A 19844-nucleotide genomic window follows, 5' to 3' on the forward strand; every position below is an offset into this window, starting at 1 on the left:
ACAGAGACAGTTACACCTTGCATCCTAATGAATCCGCCTGCGCCTACCGAAGGTGTTTAAACAGAGGGCCCGAACAAAGTGGAAAACCCCGCTTCGAGTGACATGCCAGAGTCGCCCTCCAACTTTTATCCCCCGCTTCCATCCATCATTAAGAAACTGCTCAAATGGTAATCATCTCTATCCCTCTTTCACCGCACCAGTAAACTCCTTTCCATGTTTTTAAGGTCAAAACAAAAGTTCTAGCGTCTGATGGATATGTAAAAAAATAATAAGGTGACGGTTGGTATAAAGTTGGGTTGGTTGGGGGTTTTTTTTGTTGTTTTTTTTTTTTTTTTCTTACGGTGGGGGGAAGTGCTGGAAGGGATTTCTTTAAAAAATGTGCGGACATTGTTGTAGAGGCAGTAGCGTGCGCCGAGGGGAGCTCTTTCTCTCCCTCGCATTGTGCAGGGAGCAGGTGCTGTCTACATTACCATACAGCTGAGAGCACAAAGAGCTAACTGATTCAGCCCTCACACAATAACAAACGGCCTTAATGACAGCCACGCGAACGACACACACCAAACTCACTTTTTACTAAGCTGAAGGAGGAAAAAAGAGAGAGAGAGAGGGAGAGGTTGCTGGTGATGATGATAATAATCATAGAGGGGTGCGGGACCCGGGCGGAGCGGGTGGCTCTCTCCGGCAGCGGTGGCGGCGGGGACGGGACCCGCGGAGCCCCGCAGACGGGTCCCCTCCACGGGTCCCCTCCGCGAACACGCCGGCGCCCTCCCCCGCCGCCGGGACCCCCGGGGACCCCCACCCTCCCTCCCTCCCTCCCTCCGCCAGCGGGATGAGCGCTGTGAGCGGAGCCGAGGGAAGAGCGAGCTCCGGCTCGGCTCCCGCAAATTCATTGCCCCCCTCCCCAGTTATCCCGGTTATGCCAGGGGAAATGCGGTGTGAATTTCAAGGGATCAGCTTCCCCTCGTTGCGGCTGGCTGGCTCCGACCTCCCTCGTCCCTTTAAAGCCGAAGATGCCCCTTGGAAGTGGTCGTGATCACCGAGTTACTTTTTGGGGGCACGGCAGTTGCTTTGCACGTTGCAAGAGGTGATTACAGCCCGCCGTCCCCGGGGTTGTTTTCTCGCCGGAGCGTGTTGCGCTGCCTCTCTCCGGTGCAGAGGGGGTGTTACCCTCTCCCCGGAGCAGAAGGGGAATTCTTGCGGTTACCAAATTTGCAGGAATGTAAATGAGCACGTTTTGTGAGCGCGGAGGGGAGGGGGAGGAGAGTTGCACATTTTACAGCTCACTGACCATTTGGCGATCCATTGAGAGGAGGGTTTGGAAAAGTGGCTCCTTTGTGACAGCTCTAGCCAGATTGGGGGGCTGCTCATTTGCATCTCATTAGGCATGCAGGCGGCCGGCGGGATATAAGGGAGGCAGGCGCCCAAGGAGAGGCAGATCCTTAGCGCTTCACCCTCGGAGAGAGCCGCCGAGCCGCGGCGCAGAGCAGAGCAGAGCAGGCACCCCCCTCCCCCGTAGGAGCACACCCGGACACGCTCAGTGCGCCGCTATTGAGACACGAGCTTATTTTTGTTGGCTGGGATTCCTCTAAAAACAAAAGTAAGCCCACAACAAGGAAAGAGAGCTTCGCTTCTTTTGCAAAAAAAAAAAAAAAGAGAGAGAAAAAGGAAAAAAGGGGATCAAGGCTCCGACGTGACCTGCCTGCCGCCGCTGCCGTTTGACACCCACCAGCCCCGACGTGCGCAGGGCGAGCGCAGCCGCGCAGAGCCGCGCAGAGTCGCTCCCGCATCTCACCGCACCGGGAATTATCGCCGCTGCCGCCGCGTCCGCCGCTGCCTCTGCAGGGATTTCCAGATCGCCGATTTTTAATCTTCCTTGGGAAGCCTTTTCTCTGCCTCTGTTGGGAATTAAGTTGCTTTTATTTTTTTATTTTTATTTTTATTTTTTCTTCCTGGAGAAAAAGAGGAGCACCGTGGATTGGGAAAGAAAAAGAGTTTAGCAGATTAATCTTAACCTTTTTTTTTTTTCTTTTTTTTTCCTTTCTTTTTCTTTTGCCATCCGAAAGAGCTGTCAGTCGCCGACAGGCTACATCTAGAGGTATCGACAGAGGGGAAAAAAAAGTCAGAGACACTCCTGAAAGAAGGAGACCGTGACACTAACTCTTCCAGCTTTGCTGGGGCGAGCGGCTTTGGCCGCTGTATTTTTTTTTTTTCCCTTCCCCCGAGAGACACTTTCCCCTTTCCCCTCTAACGAGAAGACAAGGGGGAGGAAAGCGAGGGCACCAGAGCTGCCCCTCCAAAATGGGAGGTCGGTTCCTGCTGGCGCTCGCCCTCCTCTCGGTGCTGCTGAGCCGCTGCCAGGTAAGTGCCCTCGGGGCGGGGGGCAGAAATAATCCGCGGCGGTCCCTGCACCGGGGGGTCCCGCGGGGGTGCCGAGGACTGTTGCTGCCTGTTGCAGCCGGGAGAAGCGGGGAGGGGCGTCGGGGAGGGGGGTGTCAGTCCCGCTGGTGCCCGGCGGGGCTGGGGTCGGGCCGGGGGAGCGGGCTGCTCGGCGGGCTGACGGCCGCTGTCCCCGCCCCGCAGGTCGGCTGCTCCGGCGTCTTCGAGCTGAAGCTGCAGGAGTTTGTCAATAAGAAGGGGCTGCTCAGCAACCGCAACTGCTGCCGCGGGGGCGGCCCCGGCGGCGGCGGGCTGCAGCAGTGCGACTGCAAGACCTTCTTCCGCGTCTGCCTCAAGCACTACCAGGCCAGCGTCTCCCCCGAGCCGCCCTGCACCTACGGCAGCGCCATCACCCCCGTCCTCGGCGCCAACTCCTTCAGCGTCCCCGACGGCGCGGGCGGCGCCGACCCCGCCTTCAGCAACCCCATCCGCTTCCCCTTCGGCTTCACCTGGCCCGTAAGTGTGTGTGTGTGTGTGGGGGGGTTGCGGCGCGGGAGGGGGCGGCCCACATCCCATCCCGTCCCATCCCGTCCCGTCCCGTCCCATCCCACACACCCGGGCCACCCCAGCTGGGCGAGCGCCTTTCCAAGGGGCCGCCGATCTCCCGCGGGTGTCTGGGGGAGACTGCTAACTCCTGGGGGGCTGGGGGCACTGCCCCCCTGGCTCTGCCTGCTCTCACGCTCTCCCGGTGGATTGCCTCTGCTCCTTCTTTCCCCAGGGCACCTTCTCGCTCATCATTGAGGCTCTGCATACAGACTCTCCTGACGACCTCACCACAGGTAACTGTCCCGAAAGAGACTCTTCCCCGGAATAATCCCAGCCCTGTGGCCCCACTGGGCCCCTCTCTTTGCGGTCTGCAGCGCGTTCCCCCCATCCCATCCCTGCTCCTCTTCGGGAGACCATGGGAAGAGAGGCCAACCTGCTGGCAGGCAGCCCTGTCATCCTGCCTCTGCGGTTCCCCTCCCACCAGAGACCCCCAGCTGAGCCCCTGCCTGCTTCGGGCTCCCTAATCACGCCTCTCCTCTCCACTTTCACACAGAAAACCCCGAGCGCCTCATCAGCCGCCTGGCCACCCAGAGGCACTTGGCGGTGGGTGAAGAGTGGTCCCAGGACCTGCACAGCAGCGGCCGCACCGACCTCAAGTACTCCTATCGCTTCGTGTGCGACGAGCACTACTACGGAGAAGGCTGCTCCGTCTTCTGCCGCCCCCGGGATGATGCCTTTGGTCACTTCACTTGCGGAGAGCGTGGCGAGAAAGTCTGCAACCCGGGCTGGAAAGGCCAGTACTGCACTGAGCGTGAGTGTCCACCTTCTTGTCTCCCTGGGCACCGGTTGCAGCTGTGTCCCCTGAGCTCTTGGGGGGGCGTTTCTCTTGACATCAGGCCCCACGGGAGAAGGGGAACCAAGCTACAGTGGGTGGAGGTTTGGTGCTGTGTACTGGCTTTACTGGTTCAAGGGACGGGAGGTCCTCAGCATTGCCACAGAAAGTTAATGCAGACAGCCCCTTCTCAAGCTAATAAAACGTCAGTGCCAACATTACACTCTTACTCATGTGCTATCAAATCTGACAGCAAAATGTTCAGCAGTTGCTTGAGGGTTTATTAAAATATATCAGGACTACTTTTTATACCTAGCCACCCCTTCAATCATGGTACATTGATATCATCATCTACAGGGTACATGGCTTCAGGAGAGGGAGCTAGGCTTTGGCAACATCCATGCAGCAGGCCTATTGGTAGGCTTGTTATGGTCTGATGGCTTCCCACCTTGTATTGAGAAAAGTGGCCTCTTTCTCTGTGGCCTCATTCTCTGTGGCCTCTAGACCGTACATTTCTCATTTGGGGTACTCATAAACTGCCACTAACAAAGATTGTTGCACCTAGAGCCACAAGACCATTCAACTTCTTCCCCATCTCTCTTCCGTGCCATTGCCATGATCATTACTACTAATAAAGTAGTGAGGGACGTGAGTTTTAAAATACGCCTGAGCTTGAAGTTGTTGAGGAATGTGGTGTGTTGATACAGCAGGAAAAGCTGGGACAGTAAGCAGATCACGAAGTTGATAGTCAGGGATGTCAGATACCTGCAGCTTTGTACACGATTACCACCCTTTGTAGATACATAGCAGTGTACACCCAAACATGCACACAGAGCTTCTGCTGCAGCATGTGATGGCATTCTCTGTTTGTGTGTATACACGGATCTGAAGTACGCTGGCAGATGACGTACTGGGTGAGTGCTCCTCTCCAGTCATCAAAGGGCCAGGCAGGCAGGGAGAAAACAGTTACAGGCTGTAAAGCAGCCTCTCGATTTTCTTCTTGTTGTGTTTTTGTTTTTCTTAAAGCCCACCTACACTGTGGTCTCAGCTGAGCTGCCATCAAATGAGCCCAGATTGATTATTCACACTGTTAGTGACTGCTAGGACGCTTTTAGCAGTTCACGGTACAATGTTGCACAATAAACAGCAGGCAGAGGGGCTCGTGTTTCCTTTGATAGTGTTTTAAATGGGAACTACAACCTTTCCTATGATCAAAAGTGCCCAGCCCAGTTGTGTCAAGGGGTGGGGAAAAAGGAAGCATTTTGATAATGAGCTCTTTCGGGGCTGTCAGCACTTTTGGATGCCTGTACATCACTGCTTTTCCTATAGCAAAGTAGAAGGCTGTCTGTCTTTCTTGACTCGTTACGTACGCTCTTTGCTCCGCTTTCCCTCTCAGAAAAAAACAGCTTATAACAGCGACGCAAACCTACTAGGCGGGGGAGATGTGTTTATGTGTGCATGCAAAAAGAATGTTTTGCCGTTAGCGAGCGGAGCTGCCAGTCGCAGATTGCTTCCCGTCGCCTTGCCCCCAGCTCCATTCTTTCCAACTTGGAGGCGATCTGATTATCAGCACCGATTCTTTCTTTTTCTTCCCACCCCCTTCCCCTCGCATGCCATTGTCTCCGGCTGGCTTTGTTGAATTAAAACTTTGCAGTGCCTGCTTAATGAGTTCCATAACCAGGCGAAGTAATGAGCAGAAGTCCCTTTTTTCCCTTCCCTCATCCTCCCTCCCGCTGGCCCGCTTACCTCTTTTACCAGGGCTGCACCCACCCGCCCGCCCCTTTTCGGAGCGGGGCGGGGGCGGGGGGGGGGAGAAGGAGGGAGGAAGAACTTTAGACTTATTTATTTGAATAAGAAAAAAAAAAAAAGTTTTTTTGCAGCGAAATCACGCGCGTGCCATAGATTAGCTGTGGGCAGGGATAGGCTGCCCGGCCGCCGGCCGCCGGCCCCATTGGCTCCGGGACCGGGGTATTGTTGCAGTGGGGCAGCTGCTGGGAGAGAATAGACAATAGAGCAGCTGTCTTGCACTGGCACCCTGCACACCAGCTGTCCACTCTTATCTGCACACACACTTTCGGGGGATATTAAGAGGTGGAGCTGTGTGCATAGAATTGGAAAAAAGGACTTCTGACCCTCACTGGGAAGGGAAGGGGGGTGAGGGGCTGTGGGGAAGGGAGCAATTGTGAGCCCTCTTTTGTCTGTGTGCAACTGTATTAAGAAGAATGCTCATCCCCGGCGATAAGTAAAGTGCCCAGTTACGGGGCGAGATCAATACTCCTGCAGACTCCAGAGATTAACTCAGCTGCGCTTAACTGCCCCGACCTAGTAAAAGGGGCTCGCTCCCCACCCGCAAGGTGCTCTCGGGATCGGACTTGTAAAAGGAAGGCGTTCGGCCCCAGTGCTGATGTCTCTCCCTGCTTGGTTTGTTTACAGCGATTTGTTTGCCTGGATGCGATGAGCAACACGGCTTTTGCGACAAACCTGGGGAATGCAAGTAAGTTTTCCGCTCCCCTCCTGCTCCCTTCTTTGTCTTTAACGTTGATGCTCTGGTGTTAAGTAAGCCATTGGTCATTTGAAGGGTCAGTTTAAATGCCTTTCTTCATATTAGATGGTAATTTGAGAAATCCACATGATGCCAGATCAAAGTATTAATCTACAAGTCAAACATCAGTGCCATTAATATTGACCTAATGAGTTTACAGTGCTGTGTGTAAGGTTTAGCTGTTTGTTATTAGAGTAAACAAATTAACTACCTGGAACCATGGCTTTATCTAAGGAAGTGGAAGAAATAGCTGAGACCGATGAAAACTGATGCTACAGATGGACTTGGTGACTTTCTCACATGAAGGATCACTGAGGGCTTTTAGGAAACTTGATCCCTGGCATCAGTGTGTTTGCAGAGTTTGCGATAGGGTTTCCAACTGCGAGAAGTCTAAATCTGACGAGACTTTGTTGTTGTTTTTTTTTTTTTTTTTCAGATGCAGAGTGGGTTGGCAGGGGCGATATTGTGATGAGTGCATCCGATACCCAGGCTGCCTTCATGGTACCTGTCAGCAGCCGTGGCAGTGCAACTGCCAGGAAGGCTGGGGTGGCCTTTTCTGCAACCAGGGTGAGTTCTCAGTCCTTGCCTGAGCGTCTGTTTTAAAACGCAGAAAGCAAGTGGCTATTTCCAGCTCACCCACTCTGTGCTAGCCTTGCAAAGTAGTGAGTATCTATCTTGACTGCCCTCTTTTTAAAAAAAAAATCTTTTACAGACCTGAACTACTGCACCCACCACAAGCCCTGCAAGAATGGTGCCACATGCACCAACACTGGTCAGGGGAGCTACACTTGTTCTTGCCGACCCGGGTACACAGGCTCCGACTGTGAGATTGAAATCAATGAATGTGACGCCAACCCTTGCAAGAATGGTGGAAGCTGCACTGTAAGTTTAAGTTGCTTGTGCCATCTGAAACCCCAAGGGAGGAGTTAATGTCAGTTTTCCTGATTTTCAAAATCCCTTTTTGGATTTCAAAGCAACTTCAGATAAATATTTTGACCATTTCTCATTTCTTCCCCCCAGGATCTCGAGAACAGCTATTCCTGTACCTGCCCCCCGGGCTTCTATGGTAAAAACTGTGAGCTGAGCGCAATGACTTGTGCTGACGGACCATGCTTCAATGGTGGGCGATGCACCGACAACCCTGATGGGGGATACAGCTGCCGCTGCCCACTGGGTTATTCTGGGTTCAACTGTGAAAAGAAAATCGATTACTGCAGTTCCAGCCCTTGTGCTAATGGTAAGGCCAAACATGCTACAGTGACCTTCTAAAAGGAGACCATCCAGTTACTTTGGCTTCTGATCTGGAGTTCATAACAAGGTCCACTGATCGATCATGGTCCATGTCATGTCAATAGTTGACTTGGTGGAGGAACTGTACTTAAAAAGTAATGGTGTGGTTTGGGCCACTGCTTCAGACCGCATTTTCTCAAGGGGTGACTGTGGCCAGATAACTTGGCCTGAAGCTTCATGCATAAAAATGTGGAGGATTATACTTGCAAATGTTTTGCAAAGACTCTTTGAGGTCTGTGGATGCAAAATGCCATACAAGTGCTAAATATTATTACTTGTAATCTAGTAACAGTAATCTTCCTGTTTTGATTAAACTAGTGAAGACTTTCTTTACTGCAGTCCTCCTCATTCATTGCCACTCAAGCTCTGTAACATGAGATTGTGGTGTTAACCTGAGCTGGACTAGCTTTGTTGTCCAAGCTGAGTGCAATGTTAAAAAGGGAATAGGATAGAGAATGAAAAATAGATCCGATGATTAACAAATATCTTCCTTAAAAAAACCCTGTACTTTTTATGGCGGATCAGACTTGGCAAAGGTTGAGCAAACCTCTCAAAAAGAAAGCTTTTCTCAGCTGCCTGTTTTGACGGTCATCCCGAGAGCAGCAGGTGGGAGGCTGTCGGGTCTGGCTGCCCACCACTCAGCGCTCGTCCCGCTTGATGTCTTGCAGGAGCCCAGTGCGTCGATCTGGGGAACTCCTACATATGCCAGTGCCAGGCTGGCTTCACTGGGAGACACTGTGATGATAACGTGGACGACTGCGCCTCCTTTCCCTGCGTCAACGGAGGGACCTGCCAGGATGGCGTCAACGACTATTCCTGCACCTGCCCCCCGGGATACAACGGGAAGAACTGCAGCACCCCGGTGAGCAGATGCGAACACAACCCCTGCCACAACGGGGCCACCTGCCATGAAAGAAACAACCGCTATGTCTGTGAGTGTGCCCGGGGGTACGGCGGGCTCAACTGCCAATTTTTGCTCCCCGAGCCGCCTCAGGGACCGGTCATCGTCGACTTCACCGAGAAGTACACGGAAGGCCAGAACACCCAGTTCCCCTGGATCGCCGTCTGCGCCGGGATTATTCTGGTCCTCATGCTGCTGCTGGGGTGTGCTGCTGTGGTCGTCTGCGTCAGGCTCAGGGTGCAGAAGAGGCACCACCAGCCTGATGCCTGCAGGAGCGAGACTGAGACCATGAACAACCTGGCGAACTGCCAGCGCGAGAAGGACATTTCCATAAGTGTCATTGGTGCCACTCAGATTAAAAACACGAATAAGAAAGTAGACTTTCACAGCGATAACTCTGATAAAAATGGTTACAAAGTCAGATACCCATCAGTGGATTACAATTTGGTGCATGAACTCAAGAACGAGGACTCTGTTAAAGAGGAGCACAGCAAATGTGAAGCCAAGTGTGAAACATATGATTCAGAGGCAGAGGAGAAAAGTGCAGTACAACTAAAGAGGTATCTCTCACATCTGAACGCGGGAGGCAGCTGGACTCTGAAGGGGGTGTGTGTGTGTCTCATAGGTAGCGTTAAGCAACAGCCATCTGACCTGTGTTGTCTCTTTTTGTCTTCAATAGTGATACTTCTGAAAGAAAACGACCAGATTCAGTATATTCCACTTCAAAGGACACAAAGTACCAGTCGGTGTATGTCATATCAGAAGAGAAAGACGAGTGCATCATAGCAACTGAGGTTAGTATACTGCCTGGCAGTTGGAACAGCAGAGAAAAGTCTCGGTGTGCAACCCTCATCTAACACACGTCAGGGCAGCTAAACTCTTTTCCATGGTGCCACAGCAATTCGTACGTGTTGAAATCCAGCCAGCTCGAGTTTGTCGTGCTGTGGATGTTGTAAAGACAAGCTCAGTGACTTACTGCTGTGGATGTTACGGGTATGACGACTTTTGCAGACAAGGGTACAATGATAGTGTGGTTGTGGTCTGTTGACCTACCCCTTGGTGTGCTTCATGCAGAGTCCGTTCTTGCCGGGTGTAAAGATAGTCCTGACCCTCTGCAGCCTTACAGCCCTCTTCTTAACTTTCCATTAACCTCACCTGATCACTGCTCATGTTTTCTCTCACCAGGTGTAAACCAGAGGTGATATGGCAAGGTGGTTGTTCAGAACAATTTCAGAGGAGACGTGCCCCGATGAATGCTGCTGAAAGAGGAATGGGAGATAGATTCCTTCACTGACTGCTGCTGAGAAACTAAATTCAGGCTTGAGCTGGTTCTCTACTGAAGTTAGCAAAGTGACTGCAAAATAAAGAAACAAGATGGACACCAGGCAAAGGTCTGTGTTCAAGGATTACTGTTGCACTGCCTTTTATGAATTTTATCATTGCACTATGGTCAGTTGCTTTTCTATATATATTTAAATGAATGGACTTAATTACTACATAAGAAGCATGCACTGCCTGAAGTGTATATTTTGGATTCTTATGAGCCAGTCTTTTCTTGAATTAGAGACACAAACACTGCCTTTATTGTCTTTTTTGATACTAAAATGTGTTTTTACTAGGTGAGAAAAAGTGTGTTATTTTTTTGAATCTGTAAAAATATTTTCATGATAATTGTAAAGCTTGAGTATTTTGTGATGTTCATTTTTTTATAATTTAAATTTTTTGGTAAATATGTACAAAGGCACTTCGGGTCTATGTGACTATATTTTTTTGTATATAAATGTATTTATGGAATATTGTGCAAATGTTATTTGAGTTTTTTTTACCGTTTTGTTAATGAAGAAATTCATTTTTAAAATATTTTTCCAAAATAAATATTATTAATGATAACCAGAGTGCTATGTTTATTCCATAACCGGTGATGAACTGACTGAACCTTGCAACGAGGCATCTGACAGGCTTCTGTGGACTCATGGGTGGATGGGGTAGGACCGAGACCTATCACAAAGACTAGGGAACAACTTGTTTTGGGTAGACCCCCCTCTTTCCCCTCCTAACCTTCTGAACTGTTGAGCCCACGGTTGTGCTCACTCTTCTCCCAAAGGTGAATGTCTGTCAAAACCTTGAGTAATGTTTGCTCAGTCATGTTGGGCTGTGTATATATAAACACATACGGCATCACTTCCCGAGGAAGAGCAACGCGAGTGTGCTCCGTCGCAATCCAGACGTGGGGCTCGTCATGACTCAGCTCTTCATTTCTCGCAACCTCAAACACTTGCCGGAGTCCAGGGGAGTTTGGGACACCCAGCACATGCCAGCGGGGGCCCCCAGCTCAGGTCCTTGATGCGCACCCATGGGATGTGAGCTTCCCCCAGTCACACCCGCAGGGGGGTGGCACTTCCCTCTCCAGGAAAGGGTGACACTGAATTGTCTGGTGGCCACAACTCTCCTGGCTATGATACCTGTCCGAAGTATTAGTTGCATCTTCGGTTTCCACTCTGCCCCTGGTGCCTGCTGCCTTCTTATTGGGGCAGGGTGTGATCCCATCCCCTGGCTTGGCCCCGAATGCTCAGGCAATTTCCCCAATTTAGTTTGCCCTCACCAGCTCTCCTTCAGATTGTGCTGCCTGTTAATTAGCAGAGGCCCTTCAGAAACAGGCAAAGTGTTCTTCCACTTCAGCACAAAAAGGAAAATCTAGGAAATAATTTCCTTCTTGTTTCATTAAAGCTGAACCCCAATCATTGTGGGCCACCTCCCGCAGCTTTGGGGAGCTGATGAAAATCCTCTGTTCCCATTCACTTCAGGGGAGGGAGATGCTATCCTAAACAGAAAGAGTGGGATAGCAGATATAATCAAGCAATTATCGCAGCTGGTGACCTATAACCATAAAGTATATATGGGCTCCTCTTGCTTTAGTGTACATAAGTACATGAACCACTAGAACTGTACTTTGGGGTGAGATCAATGGAAAACTCACACTGACTGCAGGGGCTTGTCCGTCTATAAGGCCTTCTCGCTAAGCCAAACCTTAGACAAGATCTACCAGGTCATTTCTCATGAAGTGACCCGACAGGGTCATCCTCTTCATTTATCCCAAAGTGTCTTTTTAGGAAAAGTTTTCATGAGGAGAGTTATGTGAGGTATTAAAAACCAGCCTGTCAGTGATGATCTGAACAGCATTTTCAATCTGAGCAGTAACATAACGACCTGCCAATAACCAGTCAATGCATCATATATTAAATGAGGCATGACGGCCTGTATTGCATCAGGTGTTCAGAGCAACATAATCTCACAGACTGGACAAACAAGTGAGCCTTGGTAAGTTTTATTGCCATCTCTGTTGCTGATTTGCTCTTCAACCTTGGGCAAATCACTTTATTTCTCTCTGTTTCCTCTTCTTCCCAAGTTTTTTGGAGCAGGCTTGTCTCTTATGATGTTCTGCACTTTGCACAGTCAGTGCCATGGTCTCAGCTGGGCCCTTTTAACGCTGCTTCTGTAGAAATAGCAGTAACGAATGGAAGGTCATTGATGGCTGAGTGCCTCTATAACGTCAGGTCTTTAGTGCTACAGCAAGTACTACTTTAATATGGTGTCAGGTAAAGGTCTGGAAAAGCACACAGCTCCTCGCTCTTGTAAAGAGGCACAGCATCAGCATCTACTTAACTTCGCTTAAAAATAAAACAGCTTCGGAAAGCTCAGTTTGTCCAAGTGTGCTAATTACTAGAAGTGCTGAGCTTGGTGAGCGAAGGAAAACTTACTGTGGGCAAAGAGAAGGGCACGGTCTTGTCCTTCTGAAGCACCTTCTGAAATGATGGCTACACAGATGAGCCCAACGGCTTCTTCCGTTTCTGTCTTGAGCAGGGTTGGGGCTACTGCCACATGCAGGATTTATTTCTTGTACAGAATTACTAAGTTCCCCATACCTAAGTGTGTGTGTATACAGGGGCTCTCGGTGACCAGAGCAGGTTGAGGCGTGCAGTGTGGAGCACTGCATTCACGCTCCTCACCTTTAGCACCTGGGCCTTTTTGGGGAAAAAAATGGCTGATCTGGGCAGGGGGTGGAACTTGTGCGTGTGTTTGCATGAGAGAGAGCAGGTGGCACATGCAGGTGCCGAGCCATGCGTGCAGGTGCTGCACACCACGGGCAAGGGGCAGCGAAGGTGCCTGCCTGCCTGGGCCCTGCCAGGGCAGCGCTCGCCCGAGGATGGGAGCTCTGCTGCCAAAAAGTGGCAGGAACCTCCCTATCAGCAGGGTCTCTGAAAGGCCTCCTCGTTCTAAAACAAGAGGAGAGCCTGCCTGGGGAGGCCGTTTAGCCGGGACAGCTGAGAATTCAGGGCCTGATCCAAAGCCCATTAAAATTAATGGAAATGCTCCAACGAGCTGCAGTGACACATGGCACCGTGCCCCTCCTGACACAGCACATCTCTGGCTTTCCCCGGGGAAGCTGCACGTACCGATGCAGTCAGTGCATGTCCCCATGGGTGGGGGACGCGAAAGCCCGTGGCCGCTCTAGGCAGGTCTGCCCCCCGAGTGGCTTGTCCCCCCGGTGCTAGCCCACGTGCTGTGCCAGGACCTTGGGGGCCTGGGGTCCCTCCTCAGGCCGTCGCTGCGGCACCGTCCCTTCATGCCCCCACCTCGACCTGCAACATCTCCTCCCCTCTGCCCTGCAGCAGCGAGGGAGGGCTTGGCCTCGTTCGGTGCCAGGTCTCAACAGGGTGGCCGGAGAGGGCACCCCTCAGCCCACACCTCTGCTTGCAAACCTGTTTCTCTGTGGCAAGTGGTATTTGCAGGGTTGGCATGGACAGGACATGTCAGGAACTTAGGGGCACTGAAACAGCAGGAGAGGTTAGCTGCAGGGAGGTATTAGCTGCCCTGTTTGTGGAAGGGGACTTTTTAAGCAGGGTGTGTCACAGCTTTCGAAACATAGGAAGCTTTGGGTTCAGACAGCCTGTCATTTAATTGCAAGACATGGGTTTATAAATTGCTTTAAATTGATATTTGTGCTTACTTTGTACACAGTGCAGGAGGACAGCTTGGGTGTCAGGAAACTTGGGTACTATTCCTGGCTCCACCACAGACCTGATGTGTAACCTTGGGAGAGGAAGGATGGTCTTGTGGTCAAGGCGCTGCGGAGGGACTCAGGAGGGCCCCCTTCTATTTCCAGTGCTCCCTCCAGACTTCCTGTGCAACCTTGGACCTGTGTCACTTAATCTTTCCAGGACCTTAGGAAAATGGGGGCCTCCTGGTTGTGCTAACAGGGAGAAGGTCGTTTGTGCTTGTGAGAGGATGCCGCGGTGGTGCGGAATGTTAAAATACCCTCCAAGGCGAGTAAGGCTATTTCCTATCTCTGCATGTCAGATTGCTTGTCTGCGAGGTGGCGAGCTATTGTTGCAAAGCACTTTCAGGTGTTTGCATGGAATAAAGACCCCTATCACAACTGAAACATCCATCAGCTCAGAGAGGATATGCAAACCCTGCACTGGCAGCAAGGAGGCAAACTGGCGGGGGGAGGGAGGCAGCTGCGGTGGTGTAAGTGTGTGCGCAGTGTGTGCAGGGGGGACGTGAGGCAGCTGTGTGCCCACGGCCCAGAAAGGGTGCCCCACACGGCAGTGTTAACGTGGGGGGCCACAGCGCCATCAGCCTCCTCTCACAGATCAGCACCTGCAATCAAGGTCTGTAGCCGGCTCTCTGCTGTAGCAGGCTTTCTTCCAGCAAAACCATTTTGCAGGTAGAGATGCAGATTGAACTCGGTTTGAGACTGTGAGGGACAGGGAGGAAAGCTGCAGATATGACACAGGTGGGAATTCTCCACTGACAGACCCCGGGAAACCTCCTTATTGTTATGGCTTAACATCCAAAGTCATATATTTCAAAGAAAATGACCTAAGAACTACTTCTGGGCCAAATCCCAAACTGAGTAGCAATCGCTCATGATGCTTGACATCTACTTGTGTGAGATGAATGAGGAGCCTCTCTGTTTCCTTCCCTCCTCGGGAGCCACTTTTTTCACCTGGCTGTTAAGACCTGGCTTTCTGCCTGTGTCTCTGCTACCTACTATGCAAGTCAGAGAAATCAAGAGCCTGGCCGGAAAAGACCCAATGATGTGCACTACAAGGCAGATTTTCAGATGAAACATGGGGCCTACTGTCGTGAAAACGTGACGGCTGATCCTGCTGCTCGCAGTGAGGCAGAGGTGGCCGACAGACCCACTGCTGTGCGGGGGCTGCTGCCAGGTCAGCGGGGCAGGGAGGTGGGGGAGATGGGGCTGGAGGTCACAGCATCCTCGTGACAGGTTGGCTATTTTTGTTAGGAAGAAACATCCCTGGTCTTTTCTCCTGCTGCTGTGGCCAAAACCAGCACAGGCCTCATCTCCTGCACCACTAAAGTCAACACGGCTGGGGCTGCTCTCTGGCCCTGCAGCCAGTCGGTACGGATTGGTCTGTATCCATAGCGTTAAACTGCCTTACTCTCCCAAACCGTCTGCTTACATCCACACCGCCTGTGGGGGACAGCTCCTGCTTTGTGCCTAGGAACAGCCTGGGATACTGCTAACTGCAAGGGCAAAAGCATGGCAGCGACCACTGTAGCAATGCAATGATACAGATGATTGCGCTCCAGAGACCAGGAGCTGCTTAATTTCCCAGCATAGGTGTATCCAGAGCATCTTAGTTAGTGCCATGTTCAGGAGTGCCTTACTCCTTGGCATAGACGAGGAACACTGTGTCAGCTGTGGGGGTAACTGGGAGGGTCAGTGCAGACTCATGTCACCTGCTAGGGGCAACTATATAAACTGGCATTGCTTACTTTAAAGCCTGCTCTGTGCATGGGTTTTAGATGACCAGGGTGATTTTTTTCATGGTATAAAACTATACCAGCTGAATGGCCAGTCTGGATGCAGCTACATTGAAAGAAAGGTCACATACATCAGTGCAGATACCTTCCCTTGTTTATTTATCTAAACCACGCTAGTAAAAGCAACTTTATACCACTGTGTTCTCCAGAGCATGGCTGTGCGGCTGTAAAGACGCAGGTATAATTCAGAAAATACGTGGCTGTTCGGACAAGGCTCGAGCGCTTACAGCTGTGCAGGCTCAGGACTGCTAGTTAGTGCGTCTATCTCTGTGGGGTCATTTTCCCAGGGTGCTGAAGGCTGAGCAGGAGAAAGGATCAGGACGGGGGTGTCCTGTGTTCTCTTTCGTAACATGAAATGGGAACTTTGTGAGGACAGCACTTTCTGTGGGAAAGGAAAGAGCAGATAGACAACTCTGACCAGCCCTTAGTGTGGGGAAGACACGTGCTGCAGAGCCGTTTCTGCACCCAACTCCCACAACTTGCCAGGATGTTCATGCTGGAGGTAGTTGACGATAATTTCTCATCAGAATTTTTACCTAGCAGAAAATTATGTTTTTCCACAACACTTCAAAATTGGTATTTTTATGAAGGAGATTTTCAATGGGGAAGCTGTTTTTCAGCTATGGTAAACTGAAATACCCTCTTGAAAAGCTCTTATGAGTTTCACTTTCTTTGTGAAGCAAGATAGCAAAATGACAAGTAAGTGCTTCCCGGCAGACAGCAAATTAGCTGAAAACTTCCTTTCTTTTTCTTTTTCTTTTTTTTTCCCAAGAATAGAATTGATCTGGGAATTTTATCTCATTAAAAAGTTGCATATTTTACTTTTGATTTTGCTTTAGAATGTGAACATCTTTAAAGATAAGTTCTCCCTCTCATCCCATTATCTGGCCCTAAGTAGCACTTTAGTGGCCTGAGGAAGGTTTTATTTAACACAAGCAAACTGTGGGATTTGGTAATATGTCAGAAAATACTTTTAATGGTAACCTGCACAAGGAAAAACTGGTATCCTCAAGAATAACTAATTACATGAGGCACAAAACATTATGAGATATGAACTCCTAGCATAAAAAGCTAATACTTTACCATTAATATAAATAAATTAAACCTCTTCAGAACATTTTCAACAGGCATAGAGTCAAAATACCTCATCTACATTTAAAATAAAAATTGTACGGAGGAGAATCAGGCCTCCAACACTTGGACCCAAGTTCCGCATCCAAGACAATTTGGCTATTACTTCTGTGCTTTCCTTTTCAAGGCACTAAGAGATTTTCCTTTACGAGGTTTTCCATATATGCAAGTGTGGGCGTTTACAAAGGCCACCTGTCTGAAAAATGTAAGCCCCTCGCTTCGGTCTGGTTTTACCTTGGTTTGAATCAAAGAGCCCGTGGAATTCTCCATTGCCCTGCAGTGGTGATGGTTTGGCACAGCTGCTGCTGCTGCCGCTGCGATTGCAGGCGTCTTTGGAAAAGTCAGATACCCGGCGCTCTTGCTCAAAGTGAGCGGGATTGTTCAGAGCAAAAAAACGAACGTGGAACGACTACATATCGTGCTTGTTGCAGCCTGTATCTTAATTTTCTTTCTTTCTTTCTGCATCAGTTTAAAGAAAGGAACCATGAAAAATGTATGATGTTGTGTAAGTTCTTCTAATTGACTTCAGGAAGTGTTATCTGGAATGGCAGTTGTGAGCACACAAACTCAGCAGACTTATCTGCGTTATCTAATTACCAGACTATAAAGTTCTGCTGACATTTCCTTTTGATAAACACAATACACTGCTTTCTTTATCTATCTGTATTAAAGAAACAATGTTCTCCTAAATCCAGCCCCATGCATGCTTTTTACTAAAACAACGTTATAAACCCCAAGACTAACAGAAATGTTGCCACAACTTCAACAGTCCTAAATGAAAACAGTGGCTTTCAGTGACAAACATTATCTAACAGTGGTAGGAAACCACTACAAATCTCAATGTTTAAACTGTGAATAAGCATGAAACAGATTTGACAGATATTTATTAAGCAAAAAGAGAGAGCTGGAAAAAGAAAAAGGAAACAAAGAGCAGCAATATTACAGGTATGCTTGCATTTCTTCACTGCTGCTGCTGTGTTTAACTACGTGCAGAAATATAGAATCATAGAATCATTTAGGTTGGAAAAGACCCTTAAGATCATCGAGTCCAACTGTAAATCTAACACTGCCAAGTCCACCACTAAACCATGTCCCTAAGCACCACATCTACATGTCTTTTATATTATATATTAGTGTTTACCGTAAGGTTTTCAAACTAGGATTGCCAGAGCCGGCTGGACTTTCAGAGCTCCCTTCTGCATGTGGACAGGAGGGTTTTGGATGATTGTGGAAAGCAGGACTTCCCACACCAAGCTTTGGTGCTGGAAGCCTGCAGGTAATGGATATAAAGGAAAGGTGCCTCTAAACAATGCTTGTTGCTGTTTGATCATCTCCTCTGTTTTCTTCTGCTACGCGAGAAGAGGTTTGAGTGCCTCCTGCACTGGGAAGGGAAGGGGCAAGAGGCAGCCAGGGGCTGTTGCAGGAAGAGGTAAGGCAGGACATCGTTTTGCCTGGGGAACCCCGCTCCTCTGGACGGCAGTAGGGAGCCGGGGGGGTCACAGAGCCGTGCTGGTGGGGGAAGACAGGTGAGGAACCTCCTCGCCAGCTCCACCGGGGACCCTGGCTGGGCTTGATCTGAGCAGGGAGATGGAGGCTCTGACAGAAGACAAAACTGACACAGAAACGTTATAACACCTGTAGGACTGAAATGCCAGCTTGTAAGCCCTCTGAGTTTCCATTTGCCTCAGTGAGAATTAGGCATAGGGGGCCCGTGGTGGCTGGGAATCCTTTGGCACTTGTACACACCCCACAGTCACTGTGTGCCCCTGCCCCTGTGACCAATTAACCAGGGTGTACCAAAGATTAGAGGCCGCACAAGTATTCAGCAAAAGATATGGGATGTTCAGGGCTTTTTAAACCTACATTTAGAATAAAGAAAGAACCCACAAGTGAAAAAGAAAAGCTGCGATACCACGCTGGGGTAAGCTGTAAACACACGTTGTAGATCAAACGTAGCCACCAAGTTCTGGGGATGTTCCAAAAAGCACTTTTCTATCAAATAGAAAAGATACCCATTTCTGTCAGAAATGCTAAAGGAAGTGTTAATGATGGGAATAAATAACAGGTGCTGGGAGCAGCTGTTACTGATTAATGACTTGTCTTTTTTTAAATAGGTTTTCTGTTGGGGGAATCAGAAGTTTTCAGTAATGGTCCATTGTCAGACATTCAAGGAATGTTTTTTCTTTTTTCTAATAAAGTGCTCCCCCATTATTTCTAAGGCAAAACAGATTCAAGAATCAAGCTAAATTAATATTTGAGTTTCAGGCCATCAATTGTTGATGAAAATCCAAACTATAATGCTTCTCAATTGCACAAATGACTCGCTTTCTTTCCTTTCTTTCTTTCTTTCTCTCTGCTCTTTTCCATCTTGTGTTCTCTCACTCTTTCTGTTTTTTTTCTCTCTTTACCTCTCCATCTCCCTCTTGCTGTTTACCTGAGGTATCTGGAGACGCTGGTTCCAATGCTGTGTATATTTGGCCCTGAAGTTGTCTTTTTATAAGCATATAAGGGATGATGAGATTGAATGTTACAAGAAAGACTGGCACTGTTGCCATTTTTCAATGATGAAGTAATTTAAAAGTCATTGAGGACGGCTCAGTGAAAACATCTGCTCTGTGCCTTGGGGCCATCAGAGAAACAAACAAAATAGTGTGATGGAAAACAGTATGGAAAATACAGTAATAATTATAATTAATTTTTATTTAATAATTTAATTTTTATATGCATCTAAAACCACTTCAGAAACAATGGCAAGTACCATAATATCCCATTTTTCAGCACAAAAATGAAGTCACAGGGGCCGCTATCCTGGCCCCTTTGAAGTCAATGGCAATGCTGGTATTGACTCAGATGGAGCTAGGATTTCTTACAGAAATTGAGGTCACCTGAGATTGCCTTTCCAGTAGTCTAAAGCCCCATCTCCCTGCATCCTAAAATAGACAGAAAGCCACAGTCAGTTCCCGTCTCTGCCTTTCAAAACTGGTAAGCTCAAAATTGAATGGACTGCAGGTGACGAGGCATATGGAAAGGCTTCCATGTCATGATAAAATGCTAGGGTTTCCTTACTAAAGGGTAGGTAAAGATGGAACATGACAATACATGGAACAGTGAATTGGCTTCTCCTACTTGCTTGCTGGAAAAGGCCAAAATAAGAGGACTTGAAACTACAACGTGTAGTTCACCAGTGGAATTTAGTGCCTATGAACAGCTTTGATGTCATTTCAAGAGCTTAGCATGCTTTAGAAAAGCATTGTTGTTCATATCAATAGTGAGGATCTCTACAGCTACATTAGAGATGATAAGTAATAGAATACAAGCCTTAATATGCTGAAGCATAACATTACCGTACCTGGGACATGTCATGTGTAACATAC

At 49.1% G+C, this 19844-nt stretch overlaps 1 protein-coding gene across 1 annotated transcript; it reads left to right on the forward strand.

Moving 5' to 3' along the window:
- Positions 1 to 2210: 2210 nt before the first annotated feature.
- DLL1 (delta like canonical Notch ligand 1) lies at positions 2211 to 10308 on the forward strand. Its single transcript, XM_050893911.1, has 11 exons — positions 2211 to 2358; positions 2581 to 2892; positions 3155 to 3215; positions 3476 to 3733; positions 6188 to 6248; positions 6733 to 6863; positions 7009 to 7178; positions 7317 to 7533; positions 8255 to 9047; positions 9167 to 9281; positions 9673 to 10308. Exons 1-11 carry the CDS (start codon positions 2299 to 2301, stop codon positions 9676 to 9678), a joined length of 2184 nt encoding a protein of 727 aa, XP_050749868.1. The 5' UTR covers positions 2211 to 2298; the 3' UTR covers positions 9679 to 10308.
- Positions 10309 to 19844: the final 9536 nt, after the last annotated feature.

The sequence above is a fragment of the Gymnogyps californianus genome, chromosome 3 (assembly GCF_018139145.2).
Source record: "Gymnogyps californianus isolate 813 chromosome 3, ASM1813914v2, whole genome shotgun sequence".
In the NCBI taxonomy this organism is placed as follows: Eukaryota; Metazoa; Chordata; class Aves; order Accipitriformes; family Cathartidae; genus Gymnogyps; species Gymnogyps californianus.